Source organism: Mus caroli, unplaced genomic scaffold (assembly GCF_978045245.1).
Source record: "Mus caroli unplaced genomic scaffold, Mus_caroli_1 scaffold_9, whole genome shotgun sequence".
Lineage (NCBI taxonomy): Eukaryota > Metazoa > Chordata > Mammalia > Rodentia > Muridae > Mus > Mus caroli.
This window is the reverse complement of record NW_028227264.1, coordinates 58515938-58542789: the sequence shown is the minus strand read 5'-3', so window position 1 is coordinate 58542789 and position 26852 is coordinate 58515938. Positions and strand designations below refer to the sequence as shown.

At 51.6% G+C, this 26852-nt stretch overlaps 2 protein-coding genes across 3 annotated transcripts in view; one reads left to right on the top strand and one right to left on the bottom strand.

Annotated features, from left to right (window-relative positions):
* Cdh23 (cadherin related 23) overlaps nucleotides 1-26852 on the top strand; it is a 383664-nt gene that overhangs the window by 313194 nt on the left and 43618 nt on the right. The gene's annotated exons all lie outside the window — the stretch shown is intronic.
* Nucleotides 1183-26729, bottom strand: Vsir (V-set immunoregulatory receptor). Of its 2 annotated transcripts, none has more exons than XM_021174509.2 (7): nucleotides 26552-26729; nucleotides 15257-15682; nucleotides 14657-14707; nucleotides 9645-9752; nucleotides 6057-6084; nucleotides 5125-5321; nucleotides 1183-4948 (listed from the first exon to the last, which is right to left on the bottom strand). In XM_021174509.2, the coding sequence occupies exons 1-7, from the start codon at nucleotides 26631-26633 to the stop codon at nucleotides 4911-4913; spliced, it is 930 nt and encodes a 309-aa protein (XP_021030168.1). In that variant the 5' UTR covers nucleotides 26634-26729; the 3' UTR covers nucleotides 1183-4910. The 2 variants fall into 2 exon arrangements, with proteins under 2 accessions (XP_021030168.1, XP_021030169.1); XM_021174510.2 differs by having other exon boundaries at nucleotides 5125-5318; nucleotides 26552-26724.

The window sequence follows — 26852 nt, the reverse complement described above, 5'->3', positions numbered from 1 at the left end:
TTTTCGAGACAGGGTTTCCCTGTACAGCCCTGGCTGTCCTGGCATTCACTTTATAGACCAGGCTGGCCTCGAACTCAGAAATCCACCTGCCTCTGCCTCCCGAGTGCTGGGATTAAAGGCGTGCGCCACCACGCCCGGCCCATTACTTGTGTTTTTAATCAAATATGCTGCAGGAGAACAGGATGGGCAGTCATTCAAGCAGCACCTGCAACTCAGCTTGCTTGTTGGGAGACACTCTGCCACTTCCCAGATGTTGACACACAACTGGCTGGGCTTCTAGGGTTCATGGTCAGAGCAAGATCTCTGTTTCCTTACCTTTTCCCAGATGCAAACAGGTAGAGTGCAGGGACTCTGTCTACCAGAAATCCCCAGGCAGGAAAGGGGCACAGAAGGGGTGTAGAAGAAGCCTCCATACTAGCACAGGTTCTCTGGGCCGTGAGAAGGCCAGAGAAGACAGAGCATAAATAAGAATATATTCCTGGTATAGCTTGAACTGTAATAGTAAACTTGTGGGGTCAAGTTCATCTCTCAGCAGCCCAGCGTGTACAGGTTGAAGGTAATAGCAGGTCAATGGACAAGAAGGCTGTTTGGTTCAATGACAGGAAAGCAGCTAGGCCTGAGAGGCAGGAGAACCAACATTAGTCCCACCAGCCACAAAACATGTGCCTCTCAGAACCACCATTTCCTTCTGCATTAAACAGGGATGGTAAAGACTCTTGCTGGGCGGTGGGGGAGGCTCAGCAGATACAGTGCTTGGCCCGCACACGTGAGGACCCAGAGTTCAGAATCCCAGCACTCACAGGCTGTGTGTAGTCTATAACCCCAGCAGTTCGGGGTAGGGTGGGGCAGGGACAGGCAGGTCCCCAGAGCTCGGTGCTTAGCTCCAGATTCACCGAAGGGTCTGCCGAAAAGAAAGTGGAACACTAACGAGTCAGCTCAGCTCTACTTCTAGAGGATCCACATGGCAGCTCACCACTATCTATTCCCTAACTCCATTCCCAAATGATCCAGTGCCCTCCCGGCCTCCACCGGTGCCTAGCATACATGTGATGCTCTTAGAGACATGCAGGCCAACAAAACAAAACAAAACAAACAAACAAAAAAGCAAAAAACAAAAACAAGAAACATGCACATAAAATTTTAAAATAAATGCTAAAAATACACAATGGTGGAGTTGGAAAAAATAGCTCAAGTAGTTAAGAGCTGTCTTTTAATTTGTTGCTTTTGCAGAAGACCCAGGTTTGATTCCCAGCACTCACGCTGTAGCTCATAGCCACCCGTAACTCCAGTTCCAAGCGTTCCAGCAGGCACGTACGTGACACCTATGCATGCATTCAGGCAAAACATTCATATAGTAAATAAATCGTAAAAAAAAAAAAAAAATACATTGCAAAGGAATGGAGGAAGACGCCCAGTGATTTCTGGCTTCCATATGCACACACAAAAACACATACACACGCAAACATCATACGTATACACACAGAAAGGTTTTCAAGACTGATATGGAGACGGATGTCAAATAAACAAGAACACACGTGGAAATCTTTTGGGAAGCATATTTTAACCAAAATGATTTAAGACATGGCATTCATACTGCCACTTCCCCTTCCTGAGTCCAAGGCAGGCATTACTAATCAATCTCAGAACTTTCTTATCAACTGTATCCTTATCAGAATTCCTCTCACCATATTTTCCAGGAAGCCACACCCAACAGATCAAAACCCAGTGAAATGTTTATCCCCTGGCAATAATGCCATTATAGAGATCTTCACTGGCCCAGACAAAGCTAGATCCCCAGAGTGGAATTCTGAGGTCCTGGTTCAAGCCAGTTACCCAAGGACTCTGTCAGCTATCTGCTCCCCAGGCTGGCATTAATCCTCACCCTCCCAGGACTCCCAGGACTCCCACTCATGGTGGAGAAGGAAAATGCCAGGGTAAAGCAGCAAGCATGCAGAACATGAGACAGATGATCCATATTCTCTGTGATCTGGGACTGGCACTCAGCTAGGCTGTCTGTGTTTCAAGAGACTTTTGCACCGCCCTCCCTTCCCCCCATCCTGCCTGGCACCCTCCTCCCCCAGTTCCTCTTTTGCCTATTTTAGTTCCCTGAGAAATTTTTAGTTCAGCTCCCACCATGGCAGGTTCAGCGCTGGCATGGACACCACTCTAGCTCACACCCAGGAAAGCCTTTTCCAGGAGGGAGCATCCTAACAGTGCCCAGGTTAGGAAAGACAAAGGGCCCTCAGCAGCCAGTAGCCTAGCCGCCTCCTCCAAGTCCTCCAGGGAGCAGTTCTCAAAGAAGGAGCTAGCCCCTTCCCAGGCTCTCCGCCTCTTCCTGGCAGAAGTAAGGTAGCCCCAGGGCTGCTCTTTTGAGAAGTTGGTCCAAGGTACACTACAATACTTCAGCAGGGTCAGCTTGGTCCACAATAGCTACCAGTGGCCCTTTGGCTTGTCAAGAAGCCCCTGATGTATCAGACACCTTTCCTCCTGGTTTCTCCCATCCCAGTCCCAGGGAGAGCTTCATCGGAGATAGGTAGAGATCCTCCAGAGATAGATAAAGTATGCCCTCCAAATTTCTGATGGATTTCCTAAGGATCAATTACCTCCTCAAAATACAGACTTCGCTCTCTAGGCTTTTGCTGGTACCAGGAACCCAATATGGCCCTTGAGGCTACAGGGCTCCTCCCTCCTCTTGGGGAGCTCAGTTCCCCACTGTGTCTCATTGCCACCCCATCTTTTGCCCCAAGAGCTAGCACCTCAGGGCATCTCCATTTTCCACCCCAAGATCCTGCAGCTGTTACAGCAGCAGCAAGGTGGTAGCACCCAAGTTCATGGATGTAGACAGAACCTGGACCACACAAAACTTCACCCAAAACAGGAAACCACCAAGCTGACATGCCTTTGCTTGCAAGGTCCCAAGAAGATGAGACTTAGAGCCCTACAGGAGGAAGCTGGGCAGGAAGTGAGTGGTTCTTCTGCTGGGGGCCTCCTCTCCTTTCCACAGAGCTGCAGCCATGCGGGGGTCCCCACAGGCAAATTCTTAGAAGTCATCTGAGTGGTGAGGTCTGAAGCTTAGGGCTGGAGACAGGTCAGGCTCCCCCAGGGGACAGGCTATACTCATCGTTCAGCTAGTCTGTGGGTTCTAGTCTTTGATAGGCCTCACAGCCCTGCCACTGAACAGCAGGCAGTTTGCCAGCCCATTATCCCCAAAGCCAAACAGAACAACACATTCTGTCTATAGTAACTACATAGAGTCTTGAGCAACGGATGGTGCAGAAGAGGGGACCCTGAGGATAAAACACGGGTCATGGCTTTGATGTCCTGGCCATCCCGACAATCCTATGATGATGATACAAAGCCTTTAAGGATCCCCAAGCCCCAGGTATAACTGGTAGCATCCCACATCTTGGACCTCATCAGACAACTTGTCTGGGTCCCCAGCAGGTAGTTTATTGCTGCTTCCTGGCCTGAAACTCTCTCTTCTCTCCCCACCCATCTGTCCTCAGGGAATGAATGGGGTTCTTCCTGGCTGCAGGCCCAGAACAAGAGCTTTCCTACCATGCCCAGTTCAGCCCAGCCAGTGGAAGCTGCAAGAAGACATATGGTACCACTGGGCTGCTACTCTCCCAGACTTAGGGCTACTGTCCCTCTAGAGACTGGAGAGTGATCTGCCCAGCCGTATCCCTCCTCACTCTCAAACATCAGCTGCCCCATCTCCACCTCATAAGAAATACCCTTTCTCTTCATGCTTTAAAATCCTTTCTGAAGACTCCCCCTGTGTGCCCAGGTCATGCCAGACCCTGGAGATGAGAGCCAAGAGTAGCATTGGGCCAGGGCCAAGCTCTTCTGTGTGCCTGAAGGTCACCCTGAGGTGAGGCTCAGATGAAGAGTGATCAGAAGCGGAGTGACCCCTAGGCCCTCACTGAAACTCCCATCCCTATCCCCATGCCGGGCCCTGCACCTCCAGGGCCTTAGTGACAGTGCCTCCAATCCACTCAGCTGTTTGCAGCCACTGCCACATACTGCTTTTAATAGCATCTCTTTCACACTTAGAAATGGTCCAGCATCACTAGGACATTGTGGAGGTCGGTCACCTTTGCCATTGCTCCACACTGAATAGTGGGAGTGGTGGATGACAAGGACAGGAAGGGAGCATGTTCCCCTCATCGTCCCCATCATCCTCTCGCCACCCTCCCTCCGTGTCCGCTGGTCCAGGCCTCACATTGCTCAAGACACTAATGAGCTCACAGTGGTTCCTGAACCTGACATGTACTTCCTGTTTCAAAGCCGCTGGCCACTGAGCCCTGTGAACAGCCATACAGGTAATGAGAGCCCAGAGCCACGAAGCTGGCAGACCCTCAGGTTGCTGGTGGAAGGCTGCTGAGATGCTCCTCTCGTGGGACATAGGCCAGCCAAGCTCCAGAATCCAGGGGGGGATAGAGTCAGTCCAACAGAGGAGCATCCTCAGGCAAACAAGCAGGCCAGCCACACCCCCACAGTGGGCAGGAGTCTCTCACATCTTGTGTCTCTCGCCCGGGAGGGTGGCAAGGTGCCTACCTCATCCCCTCCGGGCTACTGGTTTCCATGAAGAAAGGCTCTTGCCAAGCCGGATGTTCGTAGGATGCAGGTCATCTGACATCTGTGGCTGTCGAAGTCAAGTCTCTAGGGAGAACTCAACATCCCAAGATCTTGAGAACAGCAATGAGCAATCCAGCAACTTCTCCCTGCTCCCCAAGTAGCATCTGAAAGAGATAGGGGAGGGTCCGTGCATCTTGTAAAAGCAGAGTCTAGGCTCAGAGCAGGAGCAAGGAAGCTGGAGTCAGTGCCTAAAAGACTGTCCAAGGGCCAGCCATAGATCAAGTGCACCTATCCCTGACCCAGGTACCATGGTCCATGGTTCCCCAGCTGGTTTAGATGGCTTCAGAGTTAGGGGAGTCGGGGACTGGATCTGTAAAAGAAAAGATAAAGAAGTGAATGGTGGAGGGGGAGCAGTCTGTGTCTCCTTGTTCAACTCTGCACCATGAAGATTCCCCAGGGATGGAGGCGAGGGGGGAGGGGAGGCTGCAGAGCCTAGGTCCTAACATTGGTCAGTCAGAGGGCTGTGAAACCGTGTGACACACTCACCTAGGGATGGGAAAAAGACGTCCCCAGGGCCTGGAGGCGACAGAGGTGTGCTGGGGTCAGAGAGCAGGTACCGTCCTGACTCGGAAGGTTGCCGCTGGGCCACATAGGACAGTGGTGGCCTGGTCTTGGCCTCCGGCATCCCCTGGAAGGGTGGAGTGGTCTCGAAGCCTGGGTTTTCGATTCCTTGGGTGTTGCTGCTAGAGAAGCAGAATTGGGAGTGATCAGTGCCACCTGGAGATCAGTGCCACCCAGAGCGCCCTGTCCTCCCTGACTCCCCCCACCCCTTTCATTATTGGTCTCTGGCTGGGACAAGGACAACTTGTGAAAGCTGTCCAGCTCTGAGGTCCTAATGGGATCATGGGTAGAACTTTTTTTTTTTTTTAAGGTATCTGAGACGCTGTCTCCTCTGAACACTTTCTAGGACAGAGACCAAGCTTCTAGAGATGGCTAATTTCTGAGCCCATCTAAGCCAGCCCATGGCCAACCACAGATAACATTGTCCTGCCTGTCCATCTCTGATGCAACCCCCCACCCCATCCCTGCCCAGAGCAGCTATTGGCTTGCTCTTTCATGTTCAACTGGACAGCTTCCTCTTGGAGTGCCTGGCACAGCCAAGCCCCAACCGTGAACAGGACTGGGTCTGGGCCATGAACTTTCTTTGCATGTTGTAGTATCTGTTCCAGCCAGCAATTTCCACTCTTCCCCATCCTAAGTCACATTGATTACTGAGACCCAGAAGTGCCCACTAAAGCATGTCCAATAAGAATCAGGGCATGGAAGGGTGAAGGTGGTACACAGAGCAGCCCACCAGCCCAGATGTGCCAGATGCAGCTCCAACCAGCTCTGTCTTGTGCTGAGCAGGGGCCTCACATCACATAGAAACTCCTTTTCCCTGGTCCCAGGAAGTTTCTCAAAGTCACCATGGGACTCACCTGTCCATCCTCACCAACTCCTGGGCACCTACAAAGAGAGAGAAGAGCTGGTCACAGGACGGAAGCCTTGTGTAGGCTGCATCCCAGGACCCTGTAGTGTTCCCTGGGGAGGACTGAGTTCCATGTGTCTGTCCAGCAGGTGGACCCAAGGCAGAGCTACCTTTGTGCCCAAGTGAAACGTGTCCTCAGTCAGACCTTGAGAATCTAAGTTTCCACCGAAACCCAGGCCCCTGCGTGTGCCATTGACTCAGCCTTCTGTCAGGAAGTTGCCTCTCTGGTCCTTAGCCACAACTTGTTGGGTGGATAGTTCAAGGTCAGGTCTTAGAATTAGAAGGTTCTTTCTTCCCTCAGTCTCCCCATCACTTCTCAGCCTCTCTACCCACTTTCTCCCCCGCGGGTCATCACCACCTCAGCCCATCCATAGGATCCCCCTAAAACCAGCCACTGTCCAGATATAGCAACACCAACTTCCCTCTTTTCTGCAGCTCCCCACACCCTCCTGCAGATCCTTCTTGTAGCAGGAGGTTTACATGGGGAAATGGGCTGGGGAAGGGGGAGCGGGGAGGGGAGGAGGAGGGAGGGGGAGGGGAGGGCACATCTGCAAGCCGAGCACAGGGAAGTTGCATAGAGTTCCCGAAATCTAATTCATTTCTGCTGACAGGGTGTGGGCCTAGCTCATCCTCACCACTTGGCTCTGGGGTAAAGATGGTGACCTCCACCTTAGAGCTGGGGGGCACTGAGCTGCCTTCTCTTTTCTTCTGTCCTGAGCATGCTCATTCCTAGGCAACCCAGTGCCCAGCCCAGGACTCAGGGCTGCAAGCTGAAAGCCTTGAGTTAGTGCACCATGTACCATGAGCTAACCTTGCATGGGCTTGCTGCAGCCGGGTGCCATATTGAGACTTGCTGGATGCTTTTGGTTGCTACTCTGGGGTCTGAGTGGATCAGTGACTCCCCAACTGTCTCATCCTTTGGCACTTTGTCTTCCTAAGCACTAACAGCTTCTGACATCTTATGTTTCTGTCATGAGTCTGAATGGATTCACAGAATAAATTGGGGATTTTCATTTGAAGGCAGAGTAATGACTTGAAAATATTTGCTTTAGGTGATAATCTTGCTTTGTTTTTTGTTGGTTTTGTTTTGCTTTACTTTTGAGACAGGGTCTTACTATGTAACTCTGACTCTGGCCCTGGAACTCACTATGTAGACCAGGCTAGCCTCAAACTTACAGAGACCCTCCTGCCTCTGCCTCCTGAGCGTTGGGATTAGAGGTGTGCACTAGAACATAGATTCTTATTCCTTTCCTGTTACTGTACATGGCACATCCTTACTCTGGGACAGGACAAGGCTTTTTTCTACACTCAACATGGCATGAAGTGTACCCCTATTCCAGTCCATTGTCACCATGGGGCTCTTCTCTAAGTCCAGGTCATGTGTCTTCCTGGGACAGAGGAAAGTTTGCAGCCAGTGTTTAAAGTGAGGGTGTATGGAAGAGATAAACTGGGATCTGTCTATAGGACTCCACATTACAGGCATTCTGGCCTGGTAAAACACACACACACACACACACACACACACACACACAAAACACATGCCTGCACACACTCATACACATACACACACTGTTACACTCATACAAATATGCACACTCTCACACATACACACAGGCACATACACACTCATGTACATACTCACATACACACTCATACACATACACTCTCACACACTCATACACACACTCACATACACACTCACAAACACATACACACATACACATACATATACCCACACACATACTCATATACATGTGCACACTCTCACACATACACGCAAACATGCACATACTCACATACACACTCAGGCACATATGTACATTCTCACACATACTCATACACTCTCACAATACTCATACACATACACACTCATACACACACTCACATACACACTCACAAACACATATACATACATACGTACATCCACACACATACTCATACACATATGCACACTTTCCAATATTCTCATACATATATGTATACTCTCACATATACAAACATATACACACATACATTCATGCACACACTCACATACATACTCTTACACATGCTGACATGTATACACTCATACACACACATACACACTCATATACCCACTCATACACATACACACCCATACACACATTCATACACAAACTCACATATACAGACAGGCACATATACACACATGCATGTGCATGCACACGCCACATACACTAGCCATCTCCATCCCACTAGATCCCCTGAGCAGATTGGAAACCTGCAGAGACCTTGCAAGAAAGGCCAGACCCACCAAAAGCCTATATGTGCTTGTAGCCTCCACTAGAAAGGACTGCTTTCCAGTTCTTGTCCCCTGATCTAACAACAGGCTTGTAGCCTCCACTAGAAAGGACTGCTTTCCAGTTCTTGTCCCCTGATCTAACAACAGGCAGTGCTGTGGAGTGGGCAAAGGGAACAGAAAGCGCCTAGGAATCCCTCCAGAGCCTAGCCTCCCTGACTCTGGGAAGAGGGACTAGGTGGCTCTTCAAGCCATTTCTTCCCAGTGCAGAGCCCTGGGTTCCTCCTTCACTCTGACCTGTCACCACTTTGGAGATGCTCACGGGCAGGCTATAGCAGCGCTGTAATTAGATGGAACAGTCTGAGAGGAAGGGTGAGGTGGCCACAGCCCACTGTGGGGCTCCAGGCTGGGCCTTCAGGAAAGAGGGGAAGGGGAGATGGCAGGCCGATTGAGAGGTGAAGGGGAGGCCAGAGGAAATCTGGTATGACCTAGTGACAATGGTCCTTCCCTCAATTACCTTCTGCAGCTTAGCAGAAGGAAGAGGCTGGGGAGGGATGTAAGTGCAGAGGACTCCCCCCTCCAGACCCCCGCCTCTCAGAGAATGCAGACTGAACAAGGCTCGTTAGGAAAGGCAGTGCAGACAAGAGGCACCGTCACCCAGCAAAGGATGTGATTGGTATTTGTAGCCTGGCTCTACTGTTTATTTATAGTGTGTTTCACTAGGGAAGTTAGGGAAACTTCCTTAGCCTCAGTTTGTCCATCAGAAAAGTGAGGATAGCAATGTCTCCTATTTGAGTTGCTTTGGTGACTAAGTGAAGCCCAGAGGTAATAACAGGACACAGTTTCTGGCAGGGTAGCAACACACACACCCCACCCCCACCCCCGCAGCTGGGAGCTACTTCAGCTCTGCACTCAGTGTCCTGTGACATTCAGTTAGTTAAGTCACTGAGCCTGGGCTTTTATTGCCCATTACAAAACAAACCAGCCCATAGGCTCAAGCAGGTCTCCAAGAGATCTCTGAGCAGAATCATCTTTATAAACCAGTTTGAGTTAACCCCACCCTTCTGGGTGGTCACCTATTCATTGACATGGAGAGTGCCAAGCCAGCCCTGTCTGGGTACCAAAGCAGCTGGCAGACATCGGGCCCAAAGAAAGGCACACGTAAGTCCTTCTCTCATAGCCACAGAGCCAGCTCCTGGCAGGAAGGGTGGAGAAGGACAGTGCAGCCCTCCGGTCCTCCCAGCCACAAGCCCCATCACCATCCCGGAAGACGGTACTTACGGCGGTGAGAGGCCACCTGTCTCTGCTTATAGACCAGCAGCAGGATAAGGGGGAGGCAGAGGATTCCCACGATGCAGGCGCCAGTGGCCAGGGCCGCAGCCGTGATGCCTGTAAGGACAAAAGTAGTAAAGTAGTTGACGTGAGGGTCCCCTTCCTGCCGCTTCTCCTGAAGGGAAACTGAGGCACGGAATGACCACAGAGGCTCAGGAAACTTTCATAAAGCCAGCCTGACTTCAGTTCTCCGTACTCCAAGGAGGCACCCGTTGCAGAGGAAGTTTAGTTACTACCATCTGGAGCCCGGCTCTTAATGGGAAGAGAATGACGCACTGATGTAAGCAACCCATGGCGTGTGCCCTTTCAGAATAGGGAGGATGAGAGGCCCAGGCAGCAGGGCCCCATAGCCAGACCCTTAGTGACCTGCTCCTTGCAAAGACAGTCCTGTGTTCCTGATCCCACGAGGCACAGGGAAATGAGGCCTGTTGCCCACAACAGAGGCAGCTCCAAAGAAGAGAGAGCACCCCCCCCATCCTGCCTACAAGGGAGAGCTCGACTATCCTGGACCTCAGAGTGTCCACCAAAAGGCCCTTCATACCAAACGCCAGGGCTCGAGACCAGAAGGAGCCTGAGCAACGAAAACAGATTAAAACAGCACTGTTGCACAAGAGCTGCTAACACTGAAAGATGGGTGTCTTACTGCAATGAACAAAAAAGACTCCAGCCGCACCTGGCATGAGGCACACAACTTTAATCCTAGCACGGCAGAGACAGAAGCAGAGGCTGGTGGATCTCTCTGAGTTCAAGGCCAGCCAACCTGGTCTACATAGTGAGTTCTAGGACAGCCAGGGCTACATAGACAGACCCTGTCTAAAAAATAAAACAAACCTCAGCTCCATCCTTTAAGGGATCCTTGAGTTGTCTTGGGTGAGGCCCCTGGAAGTGTGGCCTCTTGATCACACACACACACACACACACACACACCACTGCAGGAGGATAAAATTTGTAGCACTTGGCTAGATGTATAGCCCCCCAAGGTCCATCCCAGCACTTAAGGCAGGGGGAAGGCTAGAGCAATGTCATTTTTGTTTTATATCTTTAAATAGATGAAAATAAAGGCACACATTTAAAAAGACTCAAGGGGCTAGAGAAGAGGCTCAGTCCGCAAGCATGAGGACCCGCGTGTTTGACTCTCCAGAACCCTTCTGAAATGCCAGGTGTGGTCACGTGTAGCTGTAAACCCCACTGGTGGGGGAGGTGGACACAGGAAAATCCCTGGGGATCACAGGCCAGCCCTATCACCTAACTATAAGCTGTAGACTCAGTAACCTGAGTCGACAGAACCTGACTCATAAACGTCAGGAGAGAGCAATTAAGGAATATATCCAGTGTCAGCCTCTGGGTACAGAAGTATGTACACATACACACATGCACACACAGTAATGTATACACATATACAAAATTCAAAACTCCCCTCCTTCCCCTCACACAGTCCTAACCTACCTAGATCTGGTCTTGTCTTATGAGATCACGGGAGAACCTTGTCCCAGCACCCAAGCACAGTTTGGACATCTCTGCCTACACAGAAACCCACCTCACTCTTTCCAGAGCTCTGTTATACACAGCTTTCCCCAAATTGATGGAGACATCCCTGTCTGGTGGCAACATTGTTTACTTCCGTTTTTCAACAGTCCTCTTTCTGCAGCAAGAACCCCTTAGGCTCAGATCTCTGCTCACCCAGGCAGGACATCTGGACCTAAACACTTAGCATTGCAGCACTGAGCCAGAGAGCATTGCGTGCATGCTTTCTCCCAGACTGTTGTAAAACTGTCTCAGGAAGGGCCATGTCTCTGCATGAGCCCTGTGTCATGGGGGCTTGCTTTATTTCAGTCCATCTGCTGACTCCAGGAGTTTAGCTGGGAACAGATGAGCCCTTGGAACCACAACTAGCGTAAGCCCATTTCCTTCCCAATTTGAACCTTTCTCTCTGCCAAAACATGGGTAGGATCTCTTGTCATAGGATCGGTTCACCTCCAGAGAGCTCTGGAAACCGGATGTGCCTTGGTCTTTAAGCTGCCTCTGCACTTTACTTGGGAACAAAGGCCATTTTTATCCCACTGTATGCTAAGCAACATGGAAGCATAAATACGCTCCCAGTGAGCAATACGGAACCGAGCAGACCTTTGGCAGGCACTTTAGAAGTACCCATTGGAATGGAAACAGGGCCAATTGCTGGGCGGATTGCAAAGGAAGTTGCAATCCACAGTAAAGCAGATTCCCTGCAGGTTTTAATGTGGCTGCGCTTGAACGTGGGATATTGAAAGTAAGAGCAGTCTGTAATTCACACTGTTCAGTGTGGCTAAACTGCATCCTAGGACCTTACTATGGGCAATCTGAGAACTGGCTGCAAACGCTCTCGTCTCTCTTCCCATGGTTACTAAGCAACGTGTGGTGCGGTTAGCCAGGTGCTCACAAGCTGCCTTGGTGGTTTGGCCAGGACCTCCCTGCCTGACCCTCTGGTCTGCCAGTGGCAATTCTGCCCTCTATGAGCAGAGCCTGCTCACTCACAGAGCCTGTCTCCTTATATGCTGCAGTTCTTGTCCAGGCTATGGTGGGACAGGCTCTGGAGGTGTATGTGTGGGCTCAGCTGCCCTCAGAGGCTCAGGATTCCTTTATAAAGCCAGCCTGACTTCAGTTCCCCCTTACTCTAAGGAGACACCCATTGCAGAGAAAGCTTAGTTACCATCGGGAGCCAGGCTTTTTCCTGGGAAGGTGATAAGACACTGGTATAAGCAGTTGCCAACACCACCCCAATGGCATGTGCCAGGCTCTTTCATGGCAGGCAGGCTGGAGAGCCTCAGCTTGCTCAGTCTATGTCCAGGGCCTGCCGGGTACCCTGTGGGTATATGCAAAGGAGTCTGGGGAAAGTGCCTGGCATAGCCTGCCACATTAGGGATGGGAGGGGTACAGAGACAGGCTGCACAGGCCTGCCCTGATCACAGGGGAAATCCAAAGCCCCGTGGCAATGCTATCAAATGCCAGGCTTCTTCCCTTAGTTATCCCTTACACTTCCTCTTACCTGAAACCCACTTGGACTTTTACCTAGTGTGATGTAGCTCCTCTTCCGTAAAATAACATTTAGCCACTCAGACAGGGATTAGAAAGGGAGAACCCAAAGATCTCGTCTGCAAGCATCATTAATAGACCCAGGGAATGCTGTGGTTGAGCTCTGAGAGTTGAGGCTGGAACCTTCCAAAGTTAATGAGCAGTATAGAATAGTTCTCAGCAGCTGGCCACGGGGCCTGTTGAGCAATGGCATGGGTGGCCAGTGCTAAATGCATTAAGAAACGCAGCCATGTCTGCGATCAGTTCCCATCCTGCCTTGGCACAGGAGTGGATAAGCTGCCTTGAGACATTAGGCCTCGTGTATATCAGGAGGAAATAGGAGCCCATGCCTCCATGGTGCTGGAACTGTTCTTGGAGACTGGTGGCTTGCGAGTTCACCACAGTCTTCCCCTCTTCCAACTGTTTTGGTCTCCAGCTTCCTGGGCCTGAGACACAGTGTGTTTCCCATCCCCGAGGCAAGTGCCTGGGTAGCATTTGCTTCCTTGTTAAAGGGATATAGTTATTCCCATTCCTCAATGGAGAAGTGATGTGGGAAGTCATAGAACTACCCAGATTCTCCACACACTCCCAAAAGTGCAGCACACATGTCATATATATATATGTGCATATATATGTGTATATGTATGTGTGTATATATACACACACATGGGGAGGATTTAAACATCAAAACCCAAGGATGGAGGGGTATGGAGAAGAAAGACTAACCCACCTCGGAGGTCAAGTTCAAGGCTTCCGCCTCACCCTTAGAGTCTCAGGAGCAGAAAAGTCCCCAGCCTCCTCAGCCCGAAACGCTCTACCATCTTGTGTCTCTGTCTTCAAGACTGAAAGCATGTGGCTTCTTTTCAAAAAGTCCTACTGAAGCCGGGTGTGGGGGTTCACACCTGGGATCCAGAAGTTGGGAGGCAGAGGCAGGAGGACTGCTCCAAATCTGAGGCTAGCCTGGTCTACGTAGCAAGTTCCAGACCAGGCAGGCTCTCCCTGAACCTCATTTCCCTGCCCATGGCATGCAGGCAGTAGCAGAAGCAGCAGTTTGCCGAGACAGGTTCTTGAAGAAGAAGCAGGACCAGGGTGGTTGCTCAGAGTGAAGGGACAGAAGAGGATGCTGAGAGAGGAAGTGAGGATGGCATGGTGGCTCAGTGCTGAGGAGACACTCGAGCTCAGCAAGGTGTGTGGCAGAGGGGCTTGAACCAAAGGTCTCACCACCACACTGCCGTGGCTCTCATTCAAGTCAACAAATCACGGTGGGGTGGTCGGTTGGGTTTGAAAATACAAGTAGTTTGAGTAGAAAGTCATCTTGGTCATTGAGTTGGGGCTTGAGTTGAGGCTGTAACTCAGTTGTCCCCATCCTGGCACAAACCCTCATGTTTGTCTAAAGGCTGGGATCACAATTTTTCCGTCTGCCTCTCCAGGGCCTAAGCAAGGGCTGGATCACATTGGATGCCTGACAAACCTATGAGACACAGCCCTGTTTTCTTAGAAATGTTGGGCACTATGAGATATATCCCCTTGTCTACTATATATAGTATATGCCACAGGGCATTCTCAAATGAACCTCTATGTCCCCAGCTTCCTTGAGAGCCAAGCCCTGTAACTCACCCATAAGGTTTCTCTCTGGGCCAGCACCATGGCTGACAGCCACCCTCTGCTCTGCCTGCCTAGTCTCCTCCCACAGGCAGGGGAGTTGGGCTGTGAACAGAGCCGGAAAGGCTACAGTCTAGTCCCTGCTGTGCCACTAGGAAGTGAATGTGTGCCCCCTCTGCAGAGTGGCTGGTGATGCCTGCTTCACAGAGTGATCAGTGACAGGTGCAGGGGCTTCTGAGGCCACAGTCAAGAAAGGACAGGGAAACGAGGCAGCAGAGAGGGGGATGGGGATCTGCAGTGAGAGTCCTTACTGTCACTGTCCTGCTCATTAGACGCCGTGCATGTGGACCCCGAGCCTTTGCCTGTGGGAACAAAGAGAGGTCTGTTAGGTGAATGTAAGGCCCATGAGGTCGCAGGGTGAGTCCAGGCTAGTGACTTCTCTTGCCTTTTACAGGAATGCATGCTAATGCCTACCTGGCAGTGCTCGCTCAGGGGAGTCTGTACACCTGTGTGCATGTCTTACATTCTCAGCTGGACAGTCTCTCTCTCTCTCTCTCTCTCTCTCTCTCTCTCTCTCTCTCTCTCTCTCTCCTCCCAACCGTTTGGCCAGGATCAACTCAAACTCAGGACACATTCAGTTCCCCATTTGCCTGCGTTTTCTCACGACTGGTGACACTGTAGGTTCAGATACACACACCCTCTTACATTAAAAAAAAAAAGTCACTCTGTCTCAAATAGAGACACACACACACAAGATAATCACACGTCCGCACCCCCCACACACACACCCACTTATTACACAAAACTAGTAGTCATGTGGCAGATATGCAGATACCTCTCCAGCCCCACCGGCCTGCCTGCCCACCTGCCCTGGACTCCCAAGCCATGGCCACCTGTGCAGAATACCTCACCTGCCTGTACCTGTAGCTCCATGGACCCGTAGAACCGTTGTTCTGGGTGGTGGTTTTTCAATTCTATCACTAGACAGCAGTAGAGACCGCTGTCCCTTAGGGTCACATTGCGCAGGATGATAGAGAAGTTACCGTGGTGGTCAGACGCTAGCTCCAGCCCATGCTTCTGGGGCTGGTCATGGCTGGCGTTGGCTTTCGGGTGGCTTCCGTGGTGCTGAAGGTGCTGCAATGTCAAGTTGCGTATGGGCTGGTGTTCTTTGCACATCTGGACCTCGCCTCGTGAACTGAGGTACCACGTCTTGTAGACGGTCACATCGTGCCCTTTGGACACGGGGCCCAGAATCCTGCAGGTGAGGGTAGCATTCTGTCCCTCGGGACACACATAGAGAGAATATGGAGTGGTGACCTTGAAGGCTGCTACCAGACCTGTTCAGAGAGAAGAGAACCCCTGTCACCTGCCTGAGTGAGCGTCACTCCTCGCTGCCCTCCGGATGAGAAAGCGTGACTTCAGCCTCTTTCCTGCAAGCCAGACCCTGGGCAAGCCAGCTGATCTGAGCCTTGGCCTCTTGCTTAGTAAACACTCCAAGACCCACACGGGAGAAGCCTCCAGGCCTCCCAAGTGGGAGGGGAGCCAGACAAAAGACAGGCCAGCCAACATGGGGCCTTCTCCCAAGTAGAGCATGAGTCCCTGGGCTCCCAGCTCCCTGGCAGGCAATGGCCCCACCTTGGACAACTCTGCCCTTCACAAGGAGGAGGTACAGAGGAGAATGGAAGGCCTCAGTCTTTGGCCACACTGAGGGGTGCCGGCATCTTCTACCCACCCCCTCTCCTCATCCAGGCAATGCCTTCTTCCGTAGCCTCCTCCCAGAACACTAACTGAATGCCCACACAGATGGGGCCAGTGCCTGGTACCCTACCTCAGCTTGACAGCCAAGGACCCAGCTGAGCAAGCAAGCCTGTATTAAGGACCCTGTGGGCAGAGACAAACCAGTTCCCAGTTTTCAGAGACTTGGGAGGGAGAAAAAAATGCCCTTTAGGGCTGGGCATGGCCCCTTTCCCCGGGTCTTTGGACTTTGAGTGAGAATTTAAAGGCAAGCATTTCGACTTAGGCATGATGGTAGGGAAGCAGGGAAAGTCGAAGTGTGTGAGGGACAGGGATGAGGAACGCGTGACAGGTCCTCGTGTTCTGCACCCGCTGCCCACCCAAATGCAGTCCTCTGCCCTAAGCAGATAAAGAAGTCCTCTTGCCTACCATAACCTCGGCTCCCACTCCCCTACTGCTTAACCTGAGGGTTCACCCCAGACATACTATGTAGCTGAAGATGAGCCTGAATTGATCTCCCTGTCTCTACCTCTCAAGAGCTGAGATTATGAATATAGGCCAGCGACCCAGTTTAAAAGGCACAGAGTCGTGCTGGCGTGGTGGCACATGCCTTTAATCCCAGCACTCGGGAGGCAGAGGCAGGTGGATTTCAGAGTTCGAGGCCAGCCTGGTCTACAAAGTGAGTTCCAGGACAGCCAGGGCTATACAGAGAAACCCTGTCTCGAAAAACCAAAAAAAAAAAAAAAAAAAAAAAAAAAAGGCACAGAGTCTCAAACCCAGGACTCAGTGTATACTGGGGAAGCACTCTACCAGCTGAGCCATATCTCCAGCCCAAGTTCACTCTTTAGAGACTGGAATATGAGCTGGACACTCCATTCCTCTAACTAACCACGTGAGCCTGTTTTCTCCTCTCTAAGAAGAAAGATGTTCACGGCAGTACGGGGTAGGAGGGGAGGAAAGATGGGTATGCTGAGGGCTCTGGTCACCACAGCTCAGCATTGCTCTGGTTTTAACTGATATTGCAGGGGGTACAGGAGGGCTAACAGATAAGGAAAAGGTTTAGAATATAAAGAGATTACAAATGGAGGGGCAGGGACGGGGTGGGGGGCAGTCACAGCTCAGCCAGAAAAATATTTGCCTCAAAACCATGAGGATCCAAGTTTGGACCCTTAGAACTCAGGTAAAATTCTGGAGATGTTAGAACAGGTCTGTAACTCCAATGATGCTGAATGGGGAGGGAGAAGCAGGTGGGTGCCTAGAATTCGACTGCCAGCTAGATAGACCTGGCAAAGTTCCAAACGAATGAGAGACCCTATCTGTCTCAGTTACAATCTTACTGCTGTGAACAGACACCATGACCAAGGCAGCTTGTAGACAACATTTAATTGGAGCTGGCTTACAGGTTCAGAGGTTCAGTCTATTATCATCAAGGTGGGAGCATGGCAGCATCCAGGCAGGCATGGTGCAGGAGGAGCTGAGAATTCTACATTTTCATCTGAAGGCTGCTAGCAGAAGACTGGCTTCTAGGCAGCTAGGATGAGGGTCTTAAAGCCCACACCCACAGTGACACACCTACTCCAACAAGGCCACACCTCTAATAGTGCCTCTCCCTATGCTGAGCATATACAAACCATCACACTTTCTGAAAAGGTAGACAGGAAACCTACCACCAGGCCTAAAGACCTGAGTTTAATCCACATGGTGAAAGAAGAGAACCAATTCCTCCAAGTTTGCCTCCACAACATGCCATGAATTGTACATACACACATGCACCCACACACAAATATATACATATTTTAAAAGTCTAACAATGATAACTGAGGTTGTCCTCTGACCTCCATACACATCATGACTGCGCATGTGCGAGAGTCTCTCTCTCTCTCTCTCTCTCTCTCACACACACACACACACACACACACACACACACACACACACAGAGTCTACGTGTATTGAGTGTACACTCTTTTGACTGCCCCATCCATAGGTACACCTGGACCCCCTCCTCTGATGCTCTCTGCCCTCAGAGCCCAGGACCCTTGGAGCCAGGCTGGGAACCCCCAAAGCTCTGACAGCTTGGTTGAATGCAGAGAGCAGCAGCTCGGTGTGGCTTTTGGAGTTGGAGCAGGCAGGGCTGGAGTCCAGTGACACTGAGTCACTAGGCTGAGCCGCAGACTCATTGGAAGACAGAAATAAAAACATCAATGGAGGCCGGTGGGTGTTACAGCCAGGACAGGAATCATTCGCATGACTGTCCTTAAAGTATTCTCTCTGCAACTCAAGAAACACACAGATACTAGCTTCAAACTCTTTGTCACAAAAATATGAACGACTAGAGAGAGCTGATGCTCTAGTACTAGAGGGCTTGTGTGTGTGTGTAAATTACAGTAGGAAGGTCCCAAAGAATGCCTGGAGGAGCAGAGTCTTAGGCCTACAAAGTAAGGAAGACAGGCATTCTGGAGCCAGCCGGCAGCTCTGCTTACACAGAGAGATTTCTGGAATGCTGTTACCAAGGTGAGCAGAGATTTCAGACCATCGTTGGTGAGATACCATCTCCTTTTCAGGCAGTGACAGGCCCAGGAAGGGAAAGTGGTTTGGCTGAAGTTGTAGCAGGTCTGGAGTCAGGGCCTGAACCATAGTAACCTCAAGACAAACAGGCTTCCCAGAAAACTCTGAGAGGCAGGGATGCCCAGGCGTGTGTGGTGCCTGTGACAGCCAGAGAGAGTAGGGCTGGAGCCTTCCTGTTTCACAAATGAGGAGACCAAGTCCATAGACAGAGTAAAGCAGCTTGCTGGTTCACCATCCCACAGCAAGGGACCACTGGAGTATGGCTTCAACCCCGGCATGGATCATTGCCAAGCTGGAAGCCCACAGAGCCCCTCTAGCCTTCAGACCTTGCATCTGACCCCTAATGTAGGTGTTTTCCTTTGTTTTGTGGGGTTGCTGACTTGAAAAGGTATAGATTTATGGCTCAGGGAGTTAGCGCAATGCTTAAAAGCACTGGCTGTTCTTCCAGAGGACCTGGGTTGAATTCCCAGCACCCACGTGTGGCTCACAGCTAGCTGTCTCTAACTCCAGTTCCAAGGGATCCCCGATGCCCTCTTCTGGCCTCCTCAGATATGGCGCACAGACATGTACTCTGGCAAAACTTCCAGACACATCAAATAATTTTTAAGTGGGGATTTGATGTGAACAACTTGGCTCCCAGCTTCTCTTTACAGCAAGTAGCTGGCTTTGTCCACAGCAGCCTAGAGGTTCCCTTACGGGGTGTATGGACTAGGTATGGTCACTAACCCATGGCTCTAACAGAGACTACCTACGGCTACCTAGGGAAAGGGGCTTCCCAGACATCCACAGAAGGAACCAACCCACAAAGAGTGGCAATATCTCTGCCCTATCCCCGTAGCCATTGGACAACTATCCCAGTCCCCTCTCTCCTCTGTTCAACGGCTCCTGCCTGAGAGACATCACTGTTCTTGCAGCCAAATTTAGTTCCATCAGCCTTTGCCCAGCCCACAGACCCTGGGGGCTGTCAGGAGGGCAGGTAAAGCAGCGGCCAGGCCTGCAGTGGGTTAAAGGCGACAGGACAAGGGGCAAAATGCTTAGAAACAAAGGCAGGAATGAGGTGGGACTCACATGTAGCATGAGTGTTTCTGAAACTGGGGGTTGGTGTTTGGGGTGCCAAGCTGAGAACCCTCAGAGCAGAAGCAATGGTGTTTCAAGCTCAGGCCTGCACCAGAGCAGGGGGAAGGGATCCAGACCCTTTTCATTGTCAAGGGACCATGGAAAGAGCAGAGTTCAGAGAGAGTAGGAGAGGGGGCGTGGTTCCATCCCCACTGCCCACACTCACTTCCACTCCCCAATACATTTTTCCTGAGTTAGAGGGAAGGGGAAACTGTCCTCGGATCATTGAGGTTGGGTTGGAATGTCAGAATTTAGGATTAGAGGCCTATGAGTAAGCAGAAAAGACACAGGGTTTGTTCTGACGGAGAACAGGAGGGCCAGAAGCATCCCTTATGTCTGAGACTCAGAGCAGCCTGACCCTGGGAGGACACTCCAGGGCACAGGGTGATGTGAAACAGTGCACAGGCATACAGGCATGCAGAACAGCCTGTGCACACACACGAGCACACACACACACACACACACTGTTGGGCAACATGCAGGCTGGCTGGAATTATAATTACTTGGCGGGAGGATGTAGCTCATTGTCAGCTGCTGATCCCATAGGCCACCTGGGTTATTGTCCAGGAGAGCAGGAAAGTGGGTGGGGAGGAAGGCCCCTGGCTCTAGGGTAGCTGAGTTTACATGGGACAGGAAAGTATCCCAAGCCCTGGCCTGAGCATATACCAGTGAAGAGCACTGCCCTTGGGGACAGGTCTCCTGCTTCCACCTGGCCCTACTTGCCACTAAGACTGCCCTACACCTGCAGGAGGGAAGCTGTGAGCTAGGAAAATTCCAGATCTGGAGACTGGATGTTGTCCTAGACAGCAAGATTCCTAGGCCCCGGGGCCTCCTACGCTGGCCCGTAACTACATGAACCTCTGCAGATCCCACTCTTCTCTGGGCCGCTTTACTCTGCATCTGCAGTTAAGGGAGTCCCATGTCCTGATGCCCTTGAGCTCCGCTCTCAGGTCTATGAATGTACACAGAGGCCTGAGGTGTCAGATCTCCTGGAGCTGGAATTACAGATAGCTGTGAGCCACCTGACATGGAGGATGCTGGGAACCAAACCCAAGTCCTCTGGAAAAGCAGCAAATGCTCTTAACTCCAAGCCACCTCCCCAGACCCCTCAGAGTCATTTCTGATACATTGGGCACTTTATCCTGATGTGGGTATAATCCCCAATTCCATATATTTTTGTTTTACTACTACTACTACTATACTTCTGTTGGGTCTTAGGGATTGATCTGGCTGGTTTTTGTCTTTTGAGCCTTTTTCTGTGCAACTCTGGCTGGTTTGAAACACAGAGGACGTGCCCCAGGGCAAAGACTGAAGGCTGGAGCCCAGGCTGGTCTTGAACTTGTGATCCTTCTGCTTCTGAGTCCCCAGGACTGGGACAATAGGTGGATGTGCCATGCTATGCCTCGTCTTCATTTTAAAGATAAGACCGACTGGAGAAATAGCGACTTGGTACAGGCCACGCCCCCCCAGAGCCTTACCCCCACCCCACACTTTCAGCCAGGGGGCAGACAGGAAGAGCTGTCCCTCCAACCCTGCTCCCCTAGGTGGGTGGAGCGAACGTTCCATCTTTCCACTCTTAGGAGGAGTTGCCCCAGAGCTGACCCCCTACACTCAGAGCTACAACTATCCTTTCCTGCTCCTCACACCCAAACCAAAACATTCTTTCATTCCAGATATTTAGCTCAAGGCACAGGCTGTGGAGCTCAGAGCCCTCTGAGGGGATCATCCATTCATGGTGCTGGCGACAGGTGGCATACAACCTCTGGGGAAAGTTTCAAAGGCACTCTTAGCATCCTCCCTGGTCTTGTTTTGGAGACTCACCACACATCAGGCTCTGTGGGCATACAGGGGATGGGTGTGTGCGTGGGTGCGGACAGACTTTAGTATTGTTTTCCTTGACAGGCGTGCTAGCTTTACCCACAGTCACCAAGGCAACACACCAGTTTTTGGAGGTGGGTCCAAGCTTGATTGGTCCGGCTAGGAAGGCCCCACCCTCAGACAGCTGAGGTTTGTCCAGCTGCTGGCTTGCCAAGTAAACAATTATTTGACTGTCTGCCTTTACTGGCCTCACACTTAATGAAAGAGAGAGAGATGGGGCTCTAGCCTTCCAGGCATGGGAACTGGTCCCAGCTCACAGACCCCGTTTCCCAGGATCTTCTCCAGGTGCATGAAGGGGAAAAGCTGGGCTCTACCTTTAACACGATGTCAGGGACAGAGGGAAAACAGAGGCATCGTTCAATCAAAACCCAGAGGAAATGCCCCCAGGGTGAAGGGTGCAGGCTGAAGCCAGCAGGTCTCTGTGGACGCTTCTGGGCTAATGAGGACAAAGGGTATCTCAGATGTGTTTATTGATCCCTGCCCCAGCAGGAAGTTTCCATTCATATAGACCAAGGAGGGTGGGAAGGGGAAGCAGGGTTCTATGGGAGGAAGCCACACTTCCAGCGTCTTGGGAAACCAGCAGGCATCCAGTAGAGCCCCTAGCCACCAAGCCTCCTGGGGAGGACCTGGGCAGTGGGCCAGGGCCTTGAGGGGGTGGGGAGGGTGGGGGGTGGAGGTGGGAGGGAAGGCTCCTCTCGAGGATTCTGAGACGAGATCTCTCTGAGGAGAACTCAACCCCATTGCCACTTCAAACAGGTCCTCAGGGGTCAGGCCAGGGAGACTTCCTAAGATTTGATTCCATGCAAGGGGCTCATACACACATACACACACACACACACACACACACACACACACACACACACACACGGGCTTGTTTATTTAATTAATTCCCAAGCTCGTGAAATAGGTGTTTGGGTTAGGACATCAAAGCACAAAAGGCAGCTGTCTAGAGTCTCACAGAGAATAAGTCTGTGGACAAAATTTAAACCCAGGCCTGTTTCTTTCTCCAGAAACTAGAGGTAACCAGAGATTGGCTCCGCCTCCCTCCCACAGATGGACAGCTGACCTGGCCAATGAGGGCTCAGTTTGCCCGGCAGCTGTACTAACTCAAGTAGTTTTGCTTTTGATTTTACGTTAAATAACACTGAAAACACTGAATCATAAAGAGAGGTGGCTGTTCCCATTTCAGTATTCCCTTGGCTCTGATTATGTCAAAAGGAAAGTCCTAGTTAGTGGCACTCTCTCCAAAATGTCCTGTTTTATTTTTACTTCATTCATTTCTATAAGAGACTGCGACAGCTTTTACATGCTGAGCCTTGTCCAGGCTAAGTTTCCAGCTAACGTTTAATTCCTCTATTTGGCTTGCCAACAGTGCCCTTTTATATGATCTATTTATGGCCAGTGACACTCGTTTTCCACTTGTGACACAGACTTAAAATTTCCTTTAAAACTTTTTTACTTTAAAGAAAAGTATAGATCTAAAGGAAAAACAGATACTACATAAGGGAGATAAGCAAATGAACCCAGAATGCACTGAGGGGAATTACCCTCCCCCTCCCCCTCCCCCTCCCCCCTCCTCCTCTTCTGGGAGAGCATCAGCTAGCTGTAGCCTCTTCACTGGGTCCAATCAGCCTGATCGCTGCTCAGCTGGGGAAGTGTGTGCTTGGAGCCCCATGATGAGGGAGTAGGTGATCCGGGGTCCCCTTGGAAGTTGAGACCCTCTATACAGAAGCCACAGGGAGGCTTGGCTAGTAGCAAGAAGCAGCAAGTTCATTACTGAATGACCTGTTGGGAGCATAGCATCCCAGTCCAAGTATGGAGATGGGATGTAGGTGACCCCCCCACACAAGTAAGCACACCTAGGCCAGGCTGGCTGTGATGGTCCATTGTACAGGAGGCTTAGGAGGAAAACCTCTAGGCACCCCTCTGGCCATTTCAGACTCTAGTCCAAAAGGGTAGCTAGAACCAGCCTGGGGATCCTTTAGATGCTAGGACTCTGGAAAATGCATTCCCAGTGATATTTCTCATGGCTCCTAAGTCCCGGGCACTTATTGGGGCTCTGTGGCAGCAGAAGCTCAGATGGAAAGCCACTAGTATGGAGTCCCCAGAAACCAGGAGATGATACACTACCAGCATCCCAAGGACCAGGCACCCTGGGAAGTCTTGCCCAACCACTCCACACAGCTGTGTCTAAGGGGAGGCAGAACGCCACCCTAAATTACAGATGGAGGCTTGACCAAGGATGCTGAAAAGCTTGCCCAGCTTACAGGCAGCCAGCTAAGATTTGAATACAGGTCTAACCATGAAACAGTTACTCTGGAGCGGAGGAAGCGGCTGGGGTGCAGATAGATATACACCAGACTCCTTGCTTAAACACCAGGAAGGCCAAGGTCCAACCAGACTCTCCAAAAGAATCCATAGGTATGAGAAGCCCTAGTACTAACTTCTGGCAAGGCCTGGGCAATAGTTGCCTTTGAACCTAGGACCTCAAGTTTAATACGGCAGGCTCTGTCAGTACCAATAGACCACATGGGCCCTGTGAACCCTCTGTTTTTCCTGCTTAGGCCTACGATCCTGTATCCTGGATCCAAGGTGACTCCTTTAGCTTTTCTTTGGTTCCTCTTCCCTAGATCCACAGCTGCCTTGCAGCCTCCCAGCTCCGCCCCCCCCCCCCCTTCATGTTTCTGGCCCCTGGGCATCCCAAGACAGCCAGCTCTACCCTCAGGCTGCTGGGTGGGGCTTAAGGATTTCCTAAGTGCTGACCACTACCGGAGCAGAGGCTTTCAGCACGGAGTTTACTCAATAGGGCCTTGCAGGCTTGTTTACCATGAAGGGGAAGACAGCTGCCCCTCTCTGGGACACCAGAGCTCCCATGTGAATGGGCCTCCTGGGTCAGACTAAGGACAGGCAGGGTAGTAACTTCCTCAAATCTTAGGGACACTTGTGGGGAAGAGGTTCTGCACCCCTTGGGGTCTGGGGCACCTGGTTCCAAAGGTAACCCCTGCCCCGCCCCCCATCAGTCCCTGTCAGGCCAGGAAAGGAATGTGTTCCATGTACTCCAAGTGCCTCCTAAGCTCTGACTGTTTGAAGTCCCCTCAGATACCCCCTCCCCGTCTCACCCTGCCCCAAACACAATTCTTTTCAAGGTAACCCAGCCCCAATGCTGATGGGGGGGAATTCAGCCCCCAGACCTCCTGACCAGGTCTGCTACAGGAAAGAGAAGGAAGACTTAAAGTATATGAGTTATGACTTAAAGTATAGCCAGTGCTGAGGTCAGAGCAGCTCCAGGCTAAAAGTTTCCTCTTGTTTCTTTCATGAAAGCCTCCTGGATCCCTGATTACCTCCCTGGGAGCTGAAGGGAGGCAGCCTTCAGCTCACCAAGCAGCTGGAGTCCGAAAATGCAATAGGCTGCAAAATCTCTTGGGGGATGAGGGAGCCCAGCTCCCCCCAGAGCCTCTCTGCTGCTGCTGGAAGTTCTGCAAGCTGCTGACCCTCTGCCCTGAAGCTCTAGGACTTAGTTTCCCAAATTGGGGCTGCTGACCAGAAAGCTTCCCATTCTAGTTAGGTAGGGAAGAGGCAAGGAAAGGAGTCACCGGGGAGGAGGATAGTAGCCTGAGGTAGATGCCTCACTGGCCTTCCTGCCTGCTGCTGTCCTCCATTCTTAGAAGCTATGCCTCTGAGGAGCCTTGGGGTTGGGGGCGAAACATCCCCCGCCTGTATCCCCACCCCATCCCTGCCACAGGCTCTCTCCTGCCGTGAGGAAAGGCAGGCCAGGGCTTCAGTCTTCTGTCTGTAGGGTGTGGGTGCCTTCTTTCTTATCAGAAGTCCAGGCCAGCCTCCCAGTATTGATAAGGAGTTAGTTCCCTGTCTCTCCTCCCTTTCAACCCCTTAACCCTCTTCCTTCTTTTCTAATGCAGCTATTGGCTCCCTCTGTGGAGCTGAGCATTCCATCTCTGTCCTGACAATGGTGACTCCCTCTAGGATTTAACGCTGTCCCTGGACCCTTCCTCTCCCTTGCCTTGCAGAAGCCACCAGTGCCCTAGGTTCTGAGCAGGGAAGTATCAGGCAGGCCGTCACAGGGGACCCACCTGTCTACTGTTTGGGCAACTATCAGGGTAACCTCCCCTTTTTCTTTGAGATCTCCGCACAAACAAGGATTGGGCTCTGGGGAGCCGCTGTGTCCTGGAACAATGTACAGATTGTGAGTCTGGACTTTGGAAGTGACATCTCCCTGTGTGGGGCTTCTGTGTCCCTGCCGAGGAGTTATCCAAGCCCCTAGCACGATTGGTTGCTGGGCTCAGGGGAGTGTCCCCCGTGTCTTTCTTACTCATCCAAACCAGCTCCTCGGCTGTAATAAGGTTAAATGACAGAAGCCCACTGATCACTCAAACGGGTCGTTAGACTTTCAGTACAGAGCAGGTGACAAACATGCTCAGATTTGGGAGTGTCCATCAAGACTTACACACAAGTGTCAAGGGGGATAGGATACCAGGGTCACAGCACCACACCCCCTAAGTTCTCTTAGACTCTGTTGCCAGAAGTCAGGGAGATGCCCCAGGTGTCAAAATGCACTCAGCAACCACCATAGGACGGGGTGATTCTCCTCTGACCCATCTCCTGCCTTGCAGAAGTTCTTCATGGCCCCTGCTCTGGACTCGGGTCAGGGAAGTGTCTGGCAGGCAATCCCCAAGGGACACCCGTGCCTGCTGTTTTGGCAGCTGTTAGCAATTAAAGATGTGCCTGATGAAGGATGGAGACACCACTGCACCCTGCTGGGCTGTCCCAGCGGAGCAGCGGTAGGGTGAAGGTTACCGCAGGCTGAGGGGATTCAGGGCACTCCCATCCTGCCTCCTACACTACCGGGCTGTACTCCCTAGAGCTCTCGCTAGCACCCCACCGCCTGTTGATCTTACCTCTGGATGCAGCCAGGAAAATAGCGAGGAGCAGGGTTCCCCAGCGCGGGCTGCTGGCCTCTGGGACCGTGGGGACACCCATGTCGCCGTCGAGCCGGGCAAGAGCAGAAAGAGACTGCTGGAGTGCGCTTGGAGCAAGCGGGACTCCAGGAGCCCAGGGAGCCTGCTGTACAAGCCGCTTGCTAGAGTGAATGCTGAGCTCAAGGCGAGGCGGGCGGCCGAGCAAGCTCCCCGCCCAGCAGCGCCCCCGAGGGGCGGCGGGCGGTACAGCGTCTCCAGAGCCCAGGGGTGGGGGTGGGGA

What these genes read in the sequence shown, in the direction of transcription:
- Vsir (XM_021174509.2), bottom strand. Translation starts at nt 26,633, where the DNA reads ATGGGTGTCCCCACGGTCCCAGAGGCCAGCAGCCCGCGCTGGGGAACC. An exon ending in TTTCCTGGCTGCATCCAGAG is followed by an intron (nt 15,683 to 26,551) that starts GTAAGATCAACA and finishes CTCTCTGAACAG; the next exon opens with GTCTGGTAGCAGCCTTCAAG. An exon ending in GAGTTGGTGAGGATGGACAG is followed by an intron (nt 5,322 to 6,056) that starts GTGAGTCCCATG and finishes CTGCTTCTCTAG; the next exon opens with CAGCAACACCCAAGGAATCG.